The sequence below is a fragment of the Vulpes vulpes genome, chromosome 1 (assembly GCF_048418805.1).
Source record: "Vulpes vulpes isolate BD-2025 chromosome 1, VulVul3, whole genome shotgun sequence".
Classification (NCBI taxonomy): Eukaryota; Metazoa; Chordata; class Mammalia; order Carnivora; family Canidae; genus Vulpes; species Vulpes vulpes.
This window is the reverse complement of record NC_132780.1, coordinates 76,763,172-76,780,593: the sequence shown is the minus strand read 5'-3', so window position 1 is coordinate 76,780,593 and position 17,422 is coordinate 76,763,172. Positions and strand designations below refer to the sequence as shown.

The following is a 17,422-nucleotide window of genomic DNA, read 5'->3' as shown; positions in this document are numbered from 1 at the left end:
GGGCAGAGAGAGAATCCCAAGCAGGCTCCATGCTCAGCACAGAGCCCAATGTGGGGCTCAGTCTCACGACTCTGAGATCATAACCAGAGCTGAAATTAAGAGTCAGACACTTAACTGACTGAGCCACCCAGCGACCCCCCCCCCCCGATATAAATCTTTTATCCTCCCTGCCTTTTTGTCATTAATATCTTTAACATGTTATGGAAAACTGTAACCAAGTTCAAATTATCCAATTTTATTACTTGTTAATAGCTCTGTGAAAACTTATTTGGAAAAATACATATGAAATTGTTAGCAAAATTAATTTGTGTTATTTGTGTGGAGCCCTGGCCAGCTGCCCCTGGAGAGTGGGCAGATGCAGTGCCATGTGGGACGGTGTACAGAATGCCCCATCCTCCCAAATCTCCCAGCAGGCTTCCTATAGAATCTAGTATTTTTAGGGAAGCACTTAGAAGCTTCTAAACATGCTGTGCTCAGCTTTTCTACATTTACCTTCCCAAAATTAATTACTCCTAAATTGCCATTTGTGAATTAATACTGACTTTAATGTTTCAGTTGATGAATGACCACATCACACTTCTGTGAGGTTGAGGCATCTTTGCATGGAAGTATTAGCAGAATTACTTGGATGTCTACTGAATTGTGTCATTATTATGTCATGAAAATGGTCGAGGAGAAAAGGCTGAAAAATGTTGATAAGAAGCCTAGGTTTCATAAGCTTAATACATATGACCCAAAAATGCCAGTCATCAGGTGTGCGCCAGCCAGTGAGCCTGTAGCTCCATGTGGATGTTCTTTGATCTTTAGTAGGCCAGCGTGTGTTCCTGGGGAAGAAGGAGGAGAAGATTCAGATATGTATCAGGTGACTACAAATAAGGAATTTTATAATTTGTTTAGATCCCTGGGATTAGAAGTCTTCATAGGAACTATAAGTTCAGTTTTTGCACTTTGGGATTGCATTCTGTGAGAAGTAGGGGGTTATCTTCACGTCATCTTGTGGGGATCTTGGATTCTTCCTCCTTTGAACTTTGAGAACATTTTGCCTGTATATCTGATATGGAAGTTAAGATTTATTGCCTTGCAATATTGCTGTATACTTATAATAATTTACCTACTAGATTAAAAATCCCTTGGAAAAACAGGGACAGCTGGGTGGCTCAATTTGATTAAGTGTCTGCCTTCAGCTCAGGTCATGATCCCAAGGTCCTGGGATTGAGCCCCACATTGGGCTCCCTGCTAAGAAAGGACCCTGCTTCTCCTGCTTCCCCCCCCCCCCCGCTCCCCCACACGTGTTCTCTTTCTCTCTCAAATAAATAAAATCTTTTTAAAAATGGGGACCTTGAGGAATACCAAGTTTTTTTTTTTTTAAAGATTTATTTAATTGAGAGAAAGCGAGCACAAGAGCACAAATGGGAGAAGGTAGGAGCAAAGCGTGAGGGACAAGCAGACTCTGCACTGAGCACAGAGTCCAACACAAGGCTCAGTCCCAGGACCCTGAGATCATGACCTGAGCTGAAATCAAGAATCCAATGCTTAACCGACTGAGCCACCCAGGCACCCCGAGGAATACCAAAATTCTTAAGACAGGACAGCTAATGCAGTTCTTGGGAATAGCAGGTGTTTCCCTCAAATATCTATTAAGTGAAAAAAAGGCTCATAGGAGTCTCAGTGTGAAGTAAAGATGGTGTTCCTGAGACTGGTTCTGGGGGATAAAAAGAATCCTGGAGCGCACCAAGGAGCTTCCCAATTTTCTTTTTTATAAATCTGACTACAGGGGATGTTTTGCTGTTGAAGAAAATGCTGAGATTTTGCTCAGAGCTGAAGACTCTGCTCACCTGCATGCATGTGGGGGGCTCTGGGATGGCTCGTGATGGTACTAGCCAAACCACATGCCAGCTCCAGCAAGCGACTGCTTGTCCCAGGAGAACAGCCCACTCCCCAGGCGGTGCTACTCTGTAACTTCCATGGGCCGGCTGGTGCCCATGACATGGGATTCTTTTGGCAGATAAACCAAAACCACAACTAAAAAGAACAGTCTGTATTTACCACTGTAGGTCAGTGCTGATAGTGAGATATGTTTTTAGTTTAATTTGGGAGTATAACATTTCTGTAAGACTGGATCTGTAATAAAGGGATCTGGATTCTAGCTCCAGCCTTATACTTGACCTTGGGTGGGTTACTCTTGAAGGATCTGACAAAACAGGTTAGCATTATTTTTCCTCTGAAATTCAGTTTTATTTAATAGGTTTAAAGCACCAATGGAAATGACGATGAAAATGTGCATTTCTTAGAGAAGTTTGCAAAATGAAAAAAGCCAAGTAATGGATTAAGCATTCCATTTTGGTTTTGCAACAAATCTCATTAGTTCTTTAAATAGCATCAGGTCTTGACTGCTGCAGAGAAGGTGTTTGTTAAAGCTTCATAATGATAGGCTGAGTCAAATCTAAAGATCACAAAGAACCTTAAAGGCATTAATTACCCCTTACATCACCACAAAGGGACAGTGATGTATTATTATCATTTTACTTTCACAGCTGGGTAAATCAAGGCACAGAGACACATTAAATTGCTGGTAACTTGGACAAGGTCATGGTCAATGGTAGAGAGGGAGAGAACTGTAACTTCTTATTTCTCCCTCCAGGTAGGGAAAAATGTCTGGATTTTAACTACTTTTTCCCTTTTAAATGTTTGTCTCTTAATATCCGTAGAGTGCAATCCAGTGATAACATGCCTCTGCGCTAAAACAAATTCATATGTGAGGTGACTGGGTGGCTCATTCGGTTGGGCGTCCGACTTTGGTTTCAGCTCAGGTAGCGATATCAGGGTTGTGGGATCGAACCCTGTGTCAGGCTCTGTGCTTGGCAGGGAATCTGCTTGAGATTCTCTCTTCCCCTCTCCCCTGTATCCCTTGCCCCCCATGCTTCTTCACGCATGCGTGCTCTCTCTCAAATAAATCTTGAAACAAAACCCAAGTAAATTTAGATGTAACTGGATTGATAATGGCCCTCTAGCTTATGCAAGTACTTATCTGGAAGCTGGGGATGGTAATTGGTAGCAGATTGCCTTGTGATTGGGACTTTCTTAGCTCAGGGGAAGATCAATCATTGAGTAATAATTTCACCTATCATCATTCTTATGCATTTTTTGATATTTCACACTGGTTTTCCATAACTTTGCAGTAATGTGACCATATATTTTGTGTGATTTGGTTCTTTGTAATCCCCTTATGGTGGATTGGACTCTTAATTTCTCACCTGTAAAGTCCACACTAACATTCTTACCTTTTTTTTAAAGAAGTAAATGTAATTCACGTACCATAAAATTCACCTTTAACGTGTACAAATCAGTGTTTGTTAATATATTCATGGAGTTGTGCAGCCATCACCACTGATTCCAGAATATAATCTTCACCTCCAGAAGAAAGTGTTCCCATCAGCTGTCGCCCCCACCCCTGCCAGCCGCTCATCTACTGTTTCTGCGGCCACATTAATGGAGTCATACACCATGTAGCCTGTTGGACCTGACTGCTCTCATTTAGCCTAATGCTTTCCAGGATTGTCCATGTTGTAGCATGAATCGGTCATGGATTCTTCTGTCTGGCTGAGTGGTACTCTCTTCTGCCCTCTTTTAGATCCCCCGCCCACCGTGTTAGCTGTTCCTGAAGAATGTTACTTTGGTGTTTTCTCCTATAACACATCCCCTAATAGAATCTGTGTGTGCTCTTGTTTTAGATCTCCTCTCATAGTCTTTTTTTTTTTTCTTTCCCTTCTCACAGTCTTTACACAGAATTCTATCTAAGTAGTTGGTAGGGGTTTTGAACTTAACTTCTACTTTATTAAAGCCCTTAAGTGTCTGAAATACAGTGGTGTCTGTTCTGTGTCCCCAAAAGTAATGAAGGGTGTGTCATCTGCGAGTCTTCTCAGCTCTGGTGGATACCAGTTTCTGCTAGATCTGAAATGTTGGCTGGAGATCTCTTTTACCACTGACTGTTTTTCATCAGGGACCCTGATAAGGTATGATGGCAGGCTCTTTGCCTTCTTTCTGTGGGCTAAGTGCATACCTCTGTCACAACCATAGCCCGGCTGGAAAACAAGAATGTGGGTACACCTAATTCCTTTCTCCCCTCTCCCCCTTTATGTTGTAATTGACGTGGTGATGGCCTGCAGCCCATTCCTACCCTAAAAAGACCTGCCATCTTCCTATTCCTCCAAAGATTCTTTCATATGCCAAGAATAGTTATCACAAGATAATTGACTCAAATCATGGTAGCTTGCTGGTAAAACACATTTACTACCAGTGTTTGCTTCTCTGTGTTTAGCACCAGAGATCTTGCATTGTCACGAATATCACCAATTGGATTGTGACCTCAAGTGAAGCGGATTTGGAAGATTTATGAAATTTATATTTTTCTGGCACAGTATTTATGCTGTAGTAGAATATACTTCTCTGCAAGCTTAACAGTGACATTCAGACAGATGCTTTGATTTTTCTTGACACAAGAATAGTAACAATAATGATATGTAGAGTCCCAGATACCTTCAGAAGAGTTGATCAGTTTTTATCTTTATTAGAAGCATGTAGTGTCAGTGGTGATGTCTTTGTTATTGGCGCAGTAGGACTTGACTGGCCTTTGAATGTGATCAACCCAGACCTACTATCTTCTCTTATTGAATAGTCCACCTGTTTCATTTAAGTGGTTTTATTTTCATTCTGTTTCACTGACTAGTGATAAGTAATATTTGCCTCAAGGACAAGTACAGCAAATGTCATTAATGAAAGGTGTCATAAATCACTGCATTTTAAGTAAATGGATGAGTAAAATATAAGGAAATCTGAGTTAATTAAAAATAATGCTATACAAAGTCTGTACATTTAACCTTAAAAGTTGAGAGATTTTTAAGCTTTTCTGTGCAAATGAACTCAATGTTCGGTGTGCTCTCGGCACGATGATAAACTGTATGGTGGGCACTGATGCAGAATTCTTCTATAACAGTGGGTGATGCTTGGAGAACTGAAAAAAAAATTGTGATGTAGTATCCACAAAGTACTGTACTCTTGCACTGGCAGCTTTGACTTACTAAAATCTTTTATCTTTTCCTAAAATTGAATTCACACTTTTTAAAAAAAATACAAAAGATCTATAAGTTGAAGGAATTCAGTTGGAAAACTTTCTAAGATTCTCTTCAGGTCTAAAATTTATAGATTCTCTATAAGCTGTTCATTTATGGAATTGCATAGTAGAAATTTGGAGAAATTAAACAAAAATTGAATAGATCGAGTAGATTAAGAACATAAATTCCACAAAGTATGTTCTCTGAATGTACGTAGATACAAAATTATTAAATGTCAGAGATGTACAACTGTAATGCCACTGGGGATTATTATAGTTGAAAACTTAATGAAACCATTTATTATTTACTTGTAAAATCTTTGAAATTATTTTTTAGATTTTTTTTTTCAATCGTCTTCATAGATGATCATTTTTCTGTAGTTTCCACCTCAGAGGGGGGCCTCTGGGTTAATGATTAATCAACTAAAACATTTTTGAGCCAAAATGAGAGTCCCAATTAAATGTGCTACATTATTTATCTGAATACTATCTTTTTAATTGCCTTCTTTAGCATATTTCATTTTTCTTCAGGAAGTAAGGGAGCTAATATTCACGTTGCACCTGCTCTCGACTGTAAGCTTATGGTGCATTGCACCTCTTCTGATGTGACTGACCTTCCCGGAGGTGAGGTCATAGACTTGGCTGTGGAGAGAGGCGGTGGTGGTTCTCAGCGGAGGGGCCACTGCCCTACCAGTGACATTTTGGAAGTTAATGGGTTTGTTTTAGTTTTCATAATAAATTGGAGGAATATAGCATTGAGTGGTTGGGGACATGGTTGCTACGTGTCCTGCATGTTCAGGTTAATTTCTCACACTGCAGAATTATTGTTCCACTGGACATTCTCGTTGATGAAGAACATGCATAATTATCTGAGCCAAGACCTGGCTTCATTTTACAAATGAACACAAATTATTTCTTTTCCCCACAGCTACAGGCTACTAGGAAACCAACAGACCAGTAAACCAACGGAGGTTTGTCCTTTATTTTGCTCAGAACTTTGTCAAGAGTTTTTTGCCCATTTGGAAAATCAGGTCACTGATAGCATCACCCCAAATGCATTTAAATCTCCACCAAGATACCCTGGCATGGGTTTCTGATGAAACTGGGATATTTAGTGTGATTCTTTGCAGTGCAAATGTTGGACAGGCTTCTAGAGTGGTTGCAGCCAAGCATTTACATATTCAAACCCACATTTTAAAAAATTGCAAATTACTTTTGTCTCCTTGTGGTATTATTAGAGCATTATATTGCTTTTCGTGAAACTGCATATGAATTTTCAGAATAGTATTGAAAGGGGGGCTTTGAATGTGATGATACCAAGAATCTATACTACAGTGCATGCTTTGAAGCATGAAGAGCATAGTTTAAAAATAATTTCCAGGGGCTTCTGGCTGGCTCAGTTGGAAGAGTGTGTGACTCTTGATGTCAGTGAGCCCCCGCTGGGTGGAGAGATTACTTAAATAAATAAACTTAAAAAATAATTTCCATTTTCACTGCCTCTCTTTTGAGTGTGCTTCAAATAGTCCTTAACCCACAAACTGAAGCAGTTTTCTCTGATGCTGTGATTGTCCTCATCAATTTCTCAAAAAGGGCTTATTGAGGCTAACAGGTGAAAACATTCTAGTTTCTTGTTTTGGGCTGCAGGGTTTGTTATCATCCTGAGACTTTAACTCAATTCTTTAGATAATGGCTGTGTCTGAGAGCACAGGGGGCATTCTCAGACCTCGCTGAGGAGGTTCTGGATCTTTCCGAGGAGCCTCCTGGCCTCTGGGGCAAAGCACCTTGCCCATCTCCTCACAGCCCACTGCCACCTGGCGTCTCTGGGCTCTGCTGGCAGCCAGCTGGGTGACCGGCCGGGGACTGGGAAGATCTTCTTGACTCTTCCCTTGCCACCTGAGTGAGTGGGGAGGAGGAAGGGGAGGCAGCCAGCAAGACCGGGCTTAGGAGATGGCCCTGCTCAGTGAGCCAGACTTTGTGGCTACCTGCTGAGCAGAGTGAGGGTTCCTGAGAAGGAGCAGCAGGCTGGAGACCTGCCAGGGTACCACCGTGCACCCGAGCCCTTCCCAGGGTACCTCCCAGGAAGGCCTGCCTCATGGGCTGCCACTCTTGAAGTCGGTTTGCTTTGTCACACAGGCGGTGGCCAAGCCTGGTCTCGGGCACGGCGTCTGGCACAGTACCTGGTACCCAGTGGGGTGCAGAGCCCGGCGGCCGTCTGGCGGGGCCCCCGGAGCGGGCTGAGTGGGCCCGCACGTGGGCGCGGGGCGGCTCGGCTCCGTGGGGCGGGCTGCTGAGTGGAGGCCCTCGGCTGGGGCTAGAGCTTGCGCACATCGGTGGTTTCCACGGTGAACGAGATGAGAGAGATTGGGGGGGGGGGGGTAGGGCTTACCAGACAGAAGTCACTACCTTGCCCTGAATTTATAATTTTGTTGTTTTTCCTTATTTACGATTGTATTAGCCCAAGACTTGGGGAGCAAGTCTGAGCTTGTGGACTGGGGAGCATGGACCTGGCGGGACGGTTACCTGATGGGGGAAAAGAGCCCATACTCATGTGTAGGGAGCACGGAGGCTCTCCTAAGGGGAGGCCGGCTTTTCGGGGGAGGGGAAGGATGTGTTTGCCCCCTTGAGCAGCTGGGGCTCGGGGTGTGGGCATAAGTGGGGCCGCACGCAGGCTCAGCACCTAGGACAGGATGGCAGCGCCCGGCCTGTGTAAGTGGCTCTGTGAGTAAGCATTCGAATCGTCCTGGCCTACACTTGCTCTTTCTTTTCTTTTTGTTCTTCTTTTTTAAAAATATTTTATTCATTTATTCAGGAGAGACACAGAGAGAGAGAGAGAGAGAGGCAGAGACACAGGCAGAGGGAGAGGCAGGCTCCATGCAGGGAGCCCGACTCGGGACTCAATCCCGGGACTCCAGGATCACACCCCTGGCCGAAGGCAGGCACTAAACTGCTGAGCTACCCAAGGATCCCTTCATTCTTCTTTTTAAAATAGCCACTCTTCTCTTCTCCCAGGGCCTACTTTGTTCTCACTTCTCCTCTAGAATACTAAGGGCACACTACTTTTTATGGGGATACAGGTCCTAGTGAAATTTGAGGCTCTTGGAGCTGGGCTCCAAACCTGTGGACACCCCCACGCTTGGCTTCCCCTGTGCTTTGTCAGGTCTAAGACAGCGTTGGTGCTTTGCTAGTGGGTTGGAAAAGGAGTCAGTCACTGCAGAGATCTATTTGTGCCCAGATACCATTCCACCTCTGTGGAATTTGGGTGGTGGAACAGCTCTGAGATTTCATATCTTGGCAGAACTCAGGAACCATCCAGAACTGCTCCTGCCTCTCAGATCCCTGGGGCCAGCCTTAGTGGGAGTTGGTTCCTGAGATCCTTCCTGTCTAAGCTTGTGCCTCTGGGAGGATCTGAGTTGCACCCAAAGGCTCTCTAAAGTTAAAGGGTAGTAGAGGTGATAGGGGAGCTTCACCAATTCACAACAAAGCCTGGGGTGGGCAGGGTTTTGACCCAGAACAGGTAGCCTGGGTTCTGTTACCAGGTAACCATTTTGCCTTTGTAAGAGGTAAAAAGTTTGGGGAGTTTTCAGTGTTTTGGTTCTAAAGTTTTGTGAATATATTGAATAGATGACTCAGTTCACTTGGCACCCACTTTTGACATCAGCCGTGTTATTTTCACTAGCATCCATCTGGCTCCTCCAGGCTCCTTCTGCCCGTGTGCCATCTCTGAGATCCTCAGGGGACTTCAGGTCTCCATCATCTTTCTTTCCCTAGGACTTTAGGGTGCTGTAGAACTCTTCATCATGAACAAATGCATTGACTGTGTCCCAAATCCTGTACTTGAAACAACTCTTTGGCAATAGATACTCTGTTGACAAGGTAAAGGCTGTAGTAATGCAAATTTGATTCTGTTCAAACAAGGTGAGGTGTTGTTACCTGTACAGCCTCTGTGACACTGCTCCTTCTCGATTTCCTATGTTCCTCTGGTATTACTGAGCAAAGGGAGGTGTGTCCTCTGTGGACCTCGTCCCCTGTACACTGTCACTGACATTTCCAAGGTTGTCTCCTTGGTCTTCTTCATGTCTCACTCTGCACATTCTTCCTGGGGCTGCTTCACTGCCAGAATCTGATGACTCCAGATCCACATCCCCATGTGGACTTTCCTGGACAGCTTGACTCCTGAGCATCTCCCATTGGACAGCGTATATGTGTCTCAGAGTCAGAATTGCCAAAGCTAAGCTCAGGAGTTCGACTCCTGCTCTTCTGTTCCCCATCTGGCCCATCGCTAAGGCATAAGATCAGGTCTTCTGCCTTGACGCTTCCTTCCATATCACCTTCTATGAAACAGGCAGCAAGAGGAGGCCTGGAGGGTCCACCTGCCCAGATTTCTATGTTCATTTCTTTGCTCTTACTCTATTCTGAGTTCATTCGGGTCTTTCCACCTCACACCTGCAGTGTTGCTGTGACTCTCTGACCCATTTTTCTCCCAAGGTCTTGCCCTTTATCGATGCCCCTGTTATAGGACACCCTTCTCTCCCTCCTCCACTGCAGCCACGCTCAACACGTTTCCAGAAGGTGCTGGGATCTTCTTGTGCTTTGCCTTCACTCAGCTGCCTCCTGCTTCTGGAATCCTTTCTCCCCACTGCCCATGTTCATCATCAGCCTTAAAGGCAAATAGATACTTCCAAGATTTAAAGACTTCACTCAAGTGTTGCCTTTGTTATTAAGTCTTCTCTGGTCTTTTGCAGAAGTAACTTCCTCCCTGACTGTCCCACTGCATGGACTTCCTCACATCATCTGTGACACTTCACCTTCTCCAAAGCTAGAAGCTCACCTTGAGAGTAGTAACTGGTCTCATTCATCTTTGTATCCCTAGCACTGCACCTAGAAAGCAGCCAGTGCTCAAAAAAGTGAATGCCAAATGGATGAAAAGGTGCATCTATACTGAAAACATGGGCTGTTTTCTTTTGTGGATCCTGTTGGTTGGTTTCCCTTGAACACAGCGCACACAGCAGCCTGAGGAGGCGGCAGTGGAGGAGTGATGGTAGATTGCTTTTGGCTCAGGCACATATCTTGCTTCCCATGCGGTCAGCCTCCTGGTGACTGGACTGCTTCTGTGGTGTGATGTTTAGGGCCCGGGGAGGCGAACCCAAGTCTTACCACCTGTCACCACTATCTGAAATTTTCCCAGGGATGTCTCATGCATCTGTGATCTGAGCTAACTCATGCCAACCACAAGTGTGACTTGGATTCTCTGGTCCTTTTCTGGGTGAGGGTTTTGGAAGAGGCAAAAGGAAGAAGAATTATAGCTCCAGAATTCTGTAGATCATTCAGATATCTTCTTTAGGTCTCCTCTTAGAATCAAGTGTCTGTGTAGTGGTTGGTTGTATTGGCATGGATCATGGACCAGCATTCCTATCCATGGGTTTTACCAACTTTCTAGGGCTTCCATAGCTTCTAAAGACCTAGAGACCTAGTGTTCTGGCCCCTATTATGCTTTATTAACATCTGTCTATGCCTGGTCAGCCTAGATCAACTTGGACAGGTGAAAGATCAGTGACTTCTTGTTGTAGCTACTGGGATCAGAAACTATCTGATTTCACCGGGTTGAGGGGACAATCTACTAAATACAAGAATTAGGATGAAAACCCACATTATATTATGATAGAGGCTAGTCTTTCCATCTTTCTTGGGTTTGTTAATTTGAGAGCCACTGGAAAGAATTGGGCTTAGCAGGCATGTATAGTTGTAGGCTGGAAAAGAAAAATAGAAGCTCTACTTACCTTTGATCTTCTTAACCCTTACTCTGGAAGTTAACAAAGATTTGCTATTCTTTGGGACTTTCAGTTTAGGATAAAATTGTGGTGGATGCCAGAAAAAGAAGAGTTAAGCTTTCAAATGAGCAAGTTATGGGTTGTCATAAGAGTCCATGCTGTTGCATCACTGGTTGTCCAAGATTTCCCTGGTGATTTTGCCCAAAATAAGGAAGTACTGATGCTGGTCACTGCTATTTGATTCTTGGTCCAAATAAATTCTTTAAGATCAGAGCTTAGTGAAGTAGAGTTTGCACAGCAACAGGCAGAGTGACAAGGCATTTAAGTCACTGTCTTTTTTTTTTTTTTTTTAAGACTTTAACAGAGAGAGAGACACACACACACCACATGCTCACAAGCAGGGGGAAGGAGGGAGAAACAGACTCCCCACTGAGTAGGGAGCCTGATGTAGGGCTGGATGCCAGGACCCTGGGACCATGACCTGCACCGAAGACAGACCCTTCACTGACTGAGCCACCCAGGCACCCCCAAGTCATGTCTTGACTGGCTATTGGTCTCCTTTGATTGAAAGTCACAGGAGCCCTTGCTTCTTCTGTAGTGAGAGCTCAGACCTGTTTCAGAAGACCGAGCAGCTCCCTGAGTACCTTGTACCTTCCAGCATCACTAAGGACCACTCTTAATCTGAACCCTTAACCTAGTCATGACGGTTCTCTGCCAAGGACCAAACTCACTTTTATGTGTGTGTTTGTCACTTTTTATGCAGATTTCAGCAATGTCCCTGATGTCACAAGTGGCCTGAAAAGGAGTCAGACTGATGGCGCACTGGCCCGAGTTCCCCGTGAGGAGGACACAGCTCAGACGCTCGGGGTAAGGTGCTCCTGGTGGGGAGGACACAGGGCAGATGCTCGGGGTAAGGTACTGTCCCAGACCCACAATTAGGACCCAGCTGACAAGTGCGAGTCCCCTCCTTCACCTGAAGTGGGGAGAGAAGCTGGCGTTATTGGATCCCTCGGTCAACCTGCTGAAACAAACTGTTTTTTTTTTTCTTTAATGGAAATAGTTTCCTTATTTATTTGAAGGAATTGTTAGGACAGTTTTTGACAAGGTAAGCTCAGGTGTTCTGAAAGTTAGGTTTAATGAGTCCATTTCTTTCCTGCTTTTTTTTTTCTTTTTTTGCCCACAGATAAATTATTTTTGGAATGTTATCACTCTGTTGTAAGATATATAAAACACAAAGTTTGGTATTTTCACCATTTTTAAGTGCACACTGCAGTGGCGTTAAGTACATTCACGATCCTGTGTAACCATCACCGCTACCCATTTCAGGACTTGGTCATGAAGCCACACAGAAACTGTTGTCCCCATTAGACCATGACTCCTCCCCCCCCCCCCCATTCACAACCGCCCCCCCCCCCAACTCCCACTTACCTCTGTTTTACTTCCTGTGTCATTTGCCTGTTCTCGGTCCCTCACGTGTGTCCTTTTGTTTCTGGCTTATTTCACTTGGCGTAATGCTTCCAAAGTTCACCATGGCGTAGCGTGTGTCAGAACTTCGCTTCTTTTGAAGGCTGAGTAACATTGCACTGTCTGTGCTGTGTTTTGTCTACTTGTTCATCTGTTGAGGGACTTTTGGCTTGTTTCCACCATTTGCCTGTCGTGGGTGATGCTGCAGTGAAGATTGGTATACAAATAGCTGTTCGCATCCTGGTTTTCAGTTCTGTTGGATGTGCATCCAGGGGTGGGATTGCTAGGTCACGTGGCCATTCTGTGTTTAGCTTTTTGAGGAGCAGCCCACCTGTTTTCCACAGAGCTGCACCATTGTACAGTCCCATCAATGATGTGTGAGGGTTCTGATTTCTCCGAAGCCCCGCCGGCGCTTGTTACAGTCCACGCCTTTCCTACATTTTTAATTGTTCATTGAACATCCTTTCAGAAATGGTCTGATTGACGTGATCTGTTGTAATACACAGGACACCTTTAGTTGGTTTTGACATTATAACTCTGTTTTCAATTCCTTGCTTTTGTCTCAAATATAAGAATGGAGATATAGAAGCTATGACAGGTGTTTGAAGACAACTTACAGTCTGTTGGGTTAGACTCCTGCTACCAGAGCTAGTCACTCCTGCTACCAGGGTGATGGTCACTGCGAGAAGGGGATCGGGTTGGAGCCTGCCTACTGCAGAATGGGTTCTGTGCCACCCCCCCCACACACACACACCAATTTTCTCCCCCATTCCTGATCCACCTCCTCCAAAATCTTTCTTCTCTTCTTTCTGATTCCTCATATGAAATGCTCAGCTGCCTACACTGGTCTAGCTGTGCCCCCAGGATAGAGTGTCTTTTACTAAAACCAAATTGTCCACATTTTTAGTCTTATGCCTTTGTTTGATCTCTGGTGGATTAGTACTTTGGGAGCCCGACATAACAGCTAATGGTGATTATTATTTTTTTAAGAAATGTGTCCTAGAGCATCAACAAGATGTGTTTTGATTGCTATGTCTTAAATTTTTGTAAAAAAAAGTAAATATTTCTGAGACACTCTAGAAGCTAGGCTATTTAAGGTAAGTGTGCCCGAAGGGCACTGTAGCAGCTTGGGGAAAATCACTTAATGCCATGAGGGATAATGATTTCCTCTCTGTTGTCTCTTATTTGAGTTCCACATTAAAGTTCTTAAGGAAATTAAATTATTTTTCCAGATTTTAACATTCAATAAAGTAAATACACAAAAGTTACCATGTTAAGGCTATTCCCAATTGTCATTTAACAGTGTCTGACATGATGAAACAAAGCATTTAGCAAATGCACATTGGAATATCAGTTAGACTTTGAGGAGAGGAAGAAAAGCTGTAGTTGAGCTTGCCATTGGAGCTGGCTGAGCTGAGTTTTCATTGCTAAAAATGGTTAGAGGAGAAAACAAATAAATAAATACCAAAGAAGGGTGACTGGGTGGTGTAGTTGGCTGTGCTCGACTCTTGATTTCATCTCACGTTGTGATCTCAGAGTGGTGAGGGTGAGCCCTGAATTGGGCTCCCTGCTGGGCTTGAGGTCTGCTTGACATTCTCTCTCCCTCCCTCTGCCCCTCTCTGCACTCACATGCACTGGCTTTCTCTCAAATAAATCTTAAAAAAAAAAAAAAAAACCCAAAGAACACAGAAGACAAAAATATTGAAGGAGAATATCATCGTGGTGAGCAGTGCTGTCAATCCCTCTCAAGTCCAGAGTAGTCGTCATCTGATCTTTTTCAAACCTGAATATCATCCGTCTATAATAATAGACTTCAGGACATTTCTTAATCTCCGTGAAGTGCCTGGCAGTTACTTAGTTCACACGTCCTTTGCTCCTTGAGAAAGAAGAATCGGTGACTATCAGATGTAATAATTGGGATGTATGTTAGTGAAAAGAAAGTTCTGAATATAAGAATTAAAAGATGGGGGTGCCTGGGTGGCTCAGTCAGTTAAGCATTTGACTTTTGATTTCAGCTCAGGTCGTGATCTCAGGGTTGTGAGATCGAGCCCCACGTTGGGCTCTGCACTGGGAGTAGAGCCTGCTTGAGATTCTCTCTCCCCCTCCTCTGCCCCTCTGCACCACGCTTGCTCATTCTTTTGCTCTAAAAAAAAAAAAAAAAAAAAAATTAAAAGACAGTTCTGTATTATTATTTTCAGCCCCTTGGAAACATCAGGTTATACCTAAAAGCAGTCTTTTTCTGTTTTCCAGTGTGGTTTGATGGTGTGTGTCCCCCTGTTAGGCATGGATCTTTCGGGCTTGCCCTGGCGCTGCCCCCACGGTGCCCACAGGAGGTGGTCACTTCTCTGGAGAGAAGACCAGCCTCTGGCTCCTGGGCTTCCCACTTTGTCCCCTGTAGCCTCCTCAGGGGTCATTAACTTCTTTTCAGATTAGACCCTGGTTGAACCTGAGTTATTTGGGATATTTTACTAATAATATTCTAGACTTTGAAATAAGGAATAATTTCCCTTGAAAATCAAATGCAGCCTGGCTTGATGAAGCACAGCTGTAAGTGGGGCTTTTGACAGCTCCGCAATTTCTGCAAATGGCTCATAATTGATTGCCTTCTTGCTCTTCAAGGGTGCCTATTACTGTCACAGCTCTTTGTGTGCCCCTGTCAACCTCTCCTGTGTGGGGGCTCTTTTTTTTTTCTTCCACCCAGTATTGTTAGCAATTAGCTTGCACTATTGTAACAGTTTGGATTTTGAAAGGAATAAACAGTTTCTCTTTGGGCAAAGGGGTTGAAAGAGTTTCTGGGTTGTTCTGGGAACTTGAGGTGGGTTCAGCAGGCCCTGCAGAAATACGGTTTGCATTCCACTTTGCTGTCTCTGAGCTGACTCTGAAGATGTGGCACTCGGTGGCTCTGTCATCTCTGAGAGTGCCCTGACCTGGTGCCTTCCCAGAGCCGGCAGTTTGGGCATGGGCTGGAAATCTAGAGGAAGGGGGTGATCTTGCCCAACCACCGGCACTGCCTCGGAGGAAGAGCTTGGTGGCGCTAGGACGTTCTTGCCAATGTGACTTGGAACAACAGTTTGGGATTTTTTTCATTGCCTGGAGATGAGAGTGAGAACGTGCATCTTACTCATTTCCCAACAGCCGACTGTAGATGTAATCCTTTTCCCCGAGGGAGCAGGTTTCTTTGAACTTTTCCTTTCTCTGTACAGCATGTAAGTAAGTGAGGGCTTTGATCTCAGGGGTGTGGATGTTGATCCAAATGTAGGCATGCTTGCATGGTTTCCTTTTCTCTGTCTTGAAAGTTGATTTTACTCTGAAATGTCTTTAGATTGTTATGCAGATGAGAAGATATGCCTTTCTTTCCAGAAGGGACCCTGACTGTAATCCTTAAACGCTCTTTACAGCTAAGGATTTACAGCTAAGGATGCGAGAATTTCTTTTGGATTCTAGTTTCTCTGTGGCACTTTTCCTTTCTTGTTCCCACATTGCAAGGATTTTTCAATGGATCTCTGAAGTACTTTTGTCCTTTTGAAATGTATCAGAAAGCCCGGAAATTCCAAATACTTACTCTGTAAAAATCCGCTTGGAGAGAGGAGTAATTGGAAGACAGTAAATAATTTTATGCTTTGTGAAATTTCTTTGGAGCATAGCACATGCTAGTATTGGACTTAATGCTGTAAAAGAAAATCCACAAAACTGAAACCATTTTCTGTGAGGTAAGCAGAATTTTTACTTTAGTTTTTCCTGATTAAATATTTTTTTCAGCTTTTTAGAAGAATTTTATATAATCACCTAGTGTAGCTTTGGCAGTGATTATTTTTACAGTTTGTAGGCGTTGTGTTGCTAGAACAGAGAGCATTGGAAGTCTGGAGATACACAGCGTGACGACTGTGTGTTGTGCTCTTTGCAATTTAATAATGCTTAAGATCTATTTGCCCTTTCAGTTGTGCAAGGTGGAAAAAAGGGACACGCGCTAATGGTTAGTTTTAGAACACAGCATGAACATAACTTGCATTTAGTATTTAATGCCTGTTCACCCACTTATCTTAACCTTTTGGGTTTTTTACATGAATTCCTTTTAAGAGCTTGCATATCTGAGAAGCCAAAGGAAAAGATTACTGGATATATCCTTGGTTTTCCAGCATTCTCATGTTGTACATCTTTCTTACTTATCTTTGAGTCTCCTGAATTATTTCAAGATCCGTCTGGTCATGAGATGTTTTAGTCAAAAAGTGAAATTAAGATACAATTTCTTTATAAATCGGGTCTTTTGTCATGGCTGCTATTCAGTAGATTAACATGATCATGATGTTTTTGAAAGGGCTAAACATACCTATTTCTGAGCGCATGTCATCTGACATAATCCCCACCATCTGACTGGAGAGGTAGCATCCTCCAAGCAGACCCATTGTCCCTGCAAATGACTTGAAGTCTGGCGTTCTCCAGGGTGAGATAGTCCTCTTTCACAGTGCATAAATCCGGCCGGGCAGAGGTATAATGGGAAGAACTCTCGGCCTGATGGTTGGAGACCTGGATCTGTATCCTGACCCACCAGGCTTTCCCAGTGCCTGACCTGGGGCAAGGTACCTGACTGTTCTAAGCCTCTGTCCTCACTGGTGAGTACAAATAACAGTGCCGTGAGTCCCGCGTTGTGGAGAGGATTGTGCAGGATGACACACACACACTTGTGAGGGGTTGGGAGGTTCAGAGGTCCTCCTGCCTGATGTGTCTCATGCACACAGAGCGTTCTGAATGCTTTCTTGTTCTGCGCATCTAACACCCCACCTACCCCTCTTCGCTGCCCACCTAGTTGTCCTGAAGTTAGTATCAGGGGGTCAAATCCTGTTGAGCTGTCCCGGGCGACAAAAAAGAATTGGAAACGAAAGCCCTGGCAGTTGGGTCCACTTACCTTAGCTCTTTGTCACCTGCCTGAAGACAAAACCCACCCACCTTTGAGCTGGTTTTTCTTATAGAGTGCTATGGATGGATGCCCTTTCCTAAAGGGCTGCTTCAAGTGATTGAACAGGAGAGTATCTGTCCAGTGTGCCTTTCTCTTTAGCAGGAGTGGGCTGTGAGTATCGAGGAG

At 44.0% G+C, this 17,422-nt stretch overlaps 1 protein-coding gene across 6 annotated transcripts in view; it reads left to right on the top strand.

The window, feature by feature from the left end:
• Positions 1 to 17,422, top strand: part of TIAM2 (TIAM Rac1 associated GEF 2) — a 219,048-nt gene that overhangs the window by 168,744 nt on the left and 32,882 nt on the right. For 2 of the 6 annotated variants that reach the window (XM_072767283.1, XM_026018705.2), the window contains one exon: positions 11,642 to 11,745. In XM_072767283.1, coding sequence (XP_072623384.1) covers positions 11,642 to 11,745 — 104 coding nt within the window. Of the gene's footprint in view, positions 1 to 11,641; positions 11,746 to 15,070; positions 16,053 to 16,805; positions 16,953 to 17,422 lie in introns of those variants that run through there. The other 4 variants (XM_072767302.1, XM_026018706.2, XM_072767317.1 and 1 more) reach the window with 4 other exon arrangements.